The following is a 5,030-nucleotide window of genomic DNA, read 5'->3' on the forward strand; positions in this document are numbered from 1 at the left end:
CTCTAGGGTCATTTAATTGACATCATTTTTTAGAAGAGTAAGGGATTGAGTATGTATTGCATAGGCACTACAGCTACAGGTTGTGGAGCCGCAAAGGACACCATGTGTCATCTGTGGAGGACATCGGGTACGGGGGGTCCCAAGCCCCCACCCTAGAGCCGTGTCAAAGCCCTTTCCCACTCCTAAAAAGGCCAGCAAGATGTGAGAGAGGGCGCTCAATCCTTACTATATCCAAGGCCCTCACCATACCTCTATTGCTTATGGGATTAGCTTTTAGACCACAATACACGTGTCCAGCAACACCTCAAGGGCCCAAGAAACCCAATTACTCAATTAACCATTTCAACCACACAAGGGGGCACCCAAGGGGGTTAGCCCATTTCCAACACCCTTGACGGGCTAAGCACCTTGAAAGGTGAGCTTAGTCAAAGAAAAGAGTAGCCCACCACAAATTGACGATGCGAGACAAATGCATGGCAACAAACCAAAGACGCAATGACTCAAAGTCCATGCCAATCTAAACGCGGAGCCAACTACCAGTGCAGAGCATCTGGCACTAACAAGAAAGCCGCACTTAATTCTACCACGAATCACGACACTATGTGATAGTTCAAAATCCGCCTAGAGCTAAGCTCCCACCATGTGTTGATATGCAATAGCTAGCCAGCAATCCAGACTCGCAATGTCTGCAAATTGACGTTCACTTTGCTACCATGTAAAGCCGCAAAGGATGCCATGTGTCAATTGTGGAGGACACCGGATACGGAGGGTCCTAAGCCTATAAGCCCCATAGCCATGTTAAAGCCCTGCCCCACTCCCAAAAAGGCCGACAGGATGTGAGAGAGGGCTCTGACTCCTTAATATATCCAAGGTCCTCACCACCCCACTATTGCTTATGGGATTCGTTTTTAGACCACAATACACGTGTCCAGTAGCATCTCAAGGGCCCAAGAAACCCAATTACTCAATTAACCATTTCAACCACACAATGGGGCACCCACTAGGGTTAGTCCATTTCCCAACAGGTGCTAACCCATGAAGCAATGTGGTGGTTTTCGATTACACATTGATTGGAATTCGACGCTGGAGGCCATAGCCAGCTGGTAAAGCAGCTGAGCTCTTAGTAATCATGTTACACAAGAGATTAATGCACAAGATTGTCTCAATGTAGAATGCTATTAATTACACATATACATGTGTATAGATACAAGCACACACATGTACACTCACACGAGCATACATATTCTTGAGCATGTATGCACATGTGATAGGAAAATGTATATGTGTGAATATACACATATATACATATGCATAGAGCTATTAGTTTTCATTTTGAGGGGGAGAGAGAGAGAGAGAGATGTATGAAATGCCAAAAAAAACGTTTTTCTCAACAAAAAGCAATGCCAAGGCTTAATTTGAAATATTTCTAAGAGGCATTCAAACATTTATAAATAAAATTTAGAATTGTATCTCTTGAAATTAAAGGGAACCTAACATCCCAACATTGAGACTTGCCGGAGGCAAGTCTTTCACCCTCGGAGAGGGGTCGTGCTACTGGTGAAGGATAATAACTATGGAAAGCACTCATCGTGAATAAGTCTCTCCATGCAAGCATGGGGAAGAGACAAGGTAGCATCCACGCTTCCATCTCCCTCTGCTCCCGAGAACAACACCATGACTCCATTTTCGTCGATTGTCGCATATCGAACACAAAGCGGCTTTCCCCACACGAACTCCACCTCGTACACAGGAAATTGAGGAGAGCTCGCCACACCCAGTATCTCCATCCCCTCCTCCCTCCCGCTGGCTATCAGCTTTGGATCGCTCACCTCCACCTCGCCCCACGTCCTTCTAAAATACTCGTCGTCCATTGACCTTATCACCTCGTGAATCCGCTTCGCCGTCGTTGACAGGCTCTCGCTTCGCAGTTTCCCCGCTGTTAGCGTTAGTAGCTTTCTTGCTATCACGTTCCCAAAGAAGGCCGGCGGGAGCGCCGGCCGCAGTCGACTCCGGAAATTGGCTGCCACGAAAAATCCCACTGGGGTTGCGTCGCTCACTGCACGGGCTGCTGTGACATGTTTCCAAACATGGGCGCACAGTGCCTCATAGGATGTGCACAGCGGCGATTCCCGGTCTTCCGAAGCTTCGTTTTTCAGTCTTCGGATCGTATCTCCACTGAAGTGGAAGGCTCGTATAGACAACTTTTCCTTGAGGCCTAGATCGAATCTTCCGCCCGCTGTGACGGATCGAACGCCTTTCTGAGGCGTAGGAAGTATCAGCTTCTCCGGACCCAACTCCGTACGCATATGAAGCGGGGGCATGGAAATAGGTAGCCCTCGGGCACACTCTCCCCACGCCTTCATGAAATGCCAGAAGGAATGGCCATCAGCGACAGCATGACTTTGCGCAACTCCAACAGCAATCCCTGCGTCGTTGGGGAACTTTGTAACCTAAGATTCCATAAGAATGTTAAGATATCCAAAACATCACGTTGAAACAAGAAACTCTAATCAGGTCGATCACAAGCTGAGCTCAGAGGACGATGTCTGGAAGAACGTTGGTACCTGCACCGAGAGGAGGGGTAGATCAGGGTGATCCCACCTTTCAAGATCTCCCAAAGGAACCAACTGCCGGAAGAAAGTTTGATATTGAAAGGCATCGTCTTCTAGAGTGGAGAACTGCACATCCAGAGAAGCCTCCCAGAATTCAACACCAGCATCATTGCAATCGAGCGCGAGCCTACCATTCTCCTGCTCGAAGAGGCGGCCAGCGAAAGGGTAGAAGGGGACCAAAGCGAGCGAAAGGCTGGATTTGAGGAGGGAGAGGGCGGCGTCGTAGGGGAGGGAGGGGTGGAGCTTAAAGAAGAGGAGGCGTTTGACGTAGGGGAACCAACGCCAGATGACGTCGACGACAGGGAGGAACATCCTGTGAGGAGGAGTGGGGGTGGCGGGGGTGATGAGGGAGAAGGAGGAGGCAAGGTTTACTGAGGGCGAGGCCATGGAATCCATACCCAAATGCTCAGTTCGCTTCACTTGGGTCATTACTAATTGGATGGCTCAGTGGCTCCCTCTCTGCATGTTGAATTTTCTCGTCCACCAATCTCACAACCCAAAAAAGACTTTGTTTGGCCTCTTAGGCATGATATCCGTGTATTAGTTCGTTACATTCTCAAGGCTCATGTGCTTACGTCAACACCCCGTCTTAATGATTTTCATAAAGGAGATTAACATATCCTATTTCTTTTTTTAAAATAAAAAATGATAGTTGAGTTGTAGTTTCATTTGAACTCTATCATATTTTATAATGTCTTTTTTAGAGACACCCTCCACGAATGGTTTCAAGGGAGCTAAACTTGAAGGTCCACTTGCAAATGTTTCATAACTTAGGGGCCCATTTCATGGACATATTTAATTTAAGGTTTTTTACATCACGTGGAAGAGTGAAGGAAGCCTTGTCTCATCTTCACTCAAGTAGATATCGCACCTCCAAAAAATTTAGGTCAATACCAAGAGAGCTTTTACATGTATCACATTCCCATTAATACGTGCACATTTCTACAGGTCGAAAATAGGCATCTTGCTCTTTGTACTAAAGAAGGTGGTCACTAGTGTCATTAAAGATGGAGTGCACAATGGAAGGAGGAAAGCTCACATGGAGGAGAGAGATGAAAGACCATACTAAGAAGATAAGAGCCAACACAAAGTGGTATTGGCTATCAACATTATAAAATGAAGGCTATAGTGATCCACCCTTGCAATGACGTATGACCACCCCTAGGTCTCTATCCAATATCCATTTCCACCCATCAATGTGAAATAGATGTAGACCCCTCTAGACATCTTGGTGTGCTAATTTCAACAACTAGAATGCACTAGTAGAATACATACCACTTGTATACACTCTAAGTGACATGCAATAGTGACTTTGACCAAGATCTACATGGCACTTCATGCATCCTTGGTGCCATCTTTCCAATAACACACATTTTATTATTGGCCTACCCTTACAGGGTAGCCTTAGCAATGGTTCTACTTTGGCAAAGCTAAAATAGGGGAGTTTTTTAATCTCATAAATTCTAGATTTTTCTCATTGGCCTTTGTTAAAGGTGTCAGCCCAATAAATGGGGCAATTATGCACAACTAACGATTTTGGGTTTCTCTCTCTCTCTCTCTCTCTCTCTCAGCTTCCCTCACTCTACCACTCATTCGTAGCCCACCCACCCTTCGCCTCCCCATTCTCTATCTTAACTTCCCTCTCTCCACCACTAGTCTCTCTCTTTCTCTCTCTCTTAACTTCCCTCACTCCACCACTCGTCCCTAGCCCCCCCCCCTTTGCCTCCCCATTTATTTTGGGTAGGCCTATTGAATGACATGTGTCATTTATCTTTTTTCACTTGTTTCAATATCACACTCAAGAAGGTCATCACTAGAATGCATTAGTGACATGTAATAGTGACGCTGACAAAGACCTATGTGGAATTACATGTCTCCATGGGGCCATCTTTCCAATATCATACTATTTAAAAGTTTTGAGTTTCTTGCTTCGTTAGACTTTGACCAAAACCTACATGGAATTACATACGTCCATGGTGCCATCTTTCCAATAACACACTATTTAATATTTTCAACAATACACTGAAGAAGGTTGTCACTACAATGCACTAGTGACATGCATGTCACTTATATACACTAGTGGCATGCAATGCTGACTTTGAGCATTACCTTCATAGAATTACATGGTCCCATGTTTCCAATAACACGTGCTCTTTAATATATTTTTATTTTCTTCTTCATTTAGATTGTTTTTCAAGATGGTTTAATTTGGACCAATTCGCAGCAATAGTTAGGGCATTTCCACACACATATGGCACAATAAAATAAAAAATACAGTTAACTTATATTGTGGTAATCTGCAGTCAATAATGATTTGGTAAACTCCAAAATTCGGCTCAGTTGCAACACTATGCAATCACCTCCACACCTTTCTTCAGTGTTTGATAAAGAAAAGGAATGAAAATATGATAGCACAAT

General features: G+C 44.9%; 1 protein-coding gene across 1 annotated transcript; it reads right to left on the reverse strand.

Annotated features, from left to right (window-relative positions):
* Positions 1-1,571: 1,571 nt before the first annotated feature.
* On the reverse strand, positions 1,572-3,070 carry LOC147882730 (shikimate O-hydroxycinnamoyltransferase-like). Its single transcript, XM_087400491.1, has 2 exons — positions 2,565-3,070; positions 1,572-2,450 (listed from the first exon to the last, which is right to left on the reverse strand). The coding sequence occupies exons 1-2, from the start codon at positions 3,039-3,041 to the stop codon at positions 1,572-1,574; spliced, it is 1,356 nt and encodes a 451-aa protein (XP_087256617.1). The 5' UTR covers positions 3,042-3,070.
* Positions 3,071-5,030: the final 1,960 nt, after the last annotated feature.

This window comes from Dipteris shenzhenensis, chromosome 29, assembly GCF_047967505.1.
Source record: "Dipteris shenzhenensis isolate YYH24624 ecotype China chromosome 29, Dip_SZ_1.0, whole genome shotgun sequence".
In the NCBI taxonomy this organism is placed as follows: Eukaryota; Viridiplantae; Streptophyta; class Polypodiopsida; order Gleicheniales; family Dipteridaceae; genus Dipteris; species Dipteris shenzhenensis.

Coding starts and splice junctions, on each gene's coding strand:
- LOC147882730 (XM_087400491.1), bottom strand. CDS start 3,041: ATGACCCAAGTGAAGCGAACTGAGCATTTGGGTATGGATTCCATGGCC. Junction 2,451..2,564: donor TACCCCTCCTCTCGGTGCAG/GTACCAACGTTC, acceptor ATGGAATCTTAG/GTTACAAAGTTCCCCAACGA.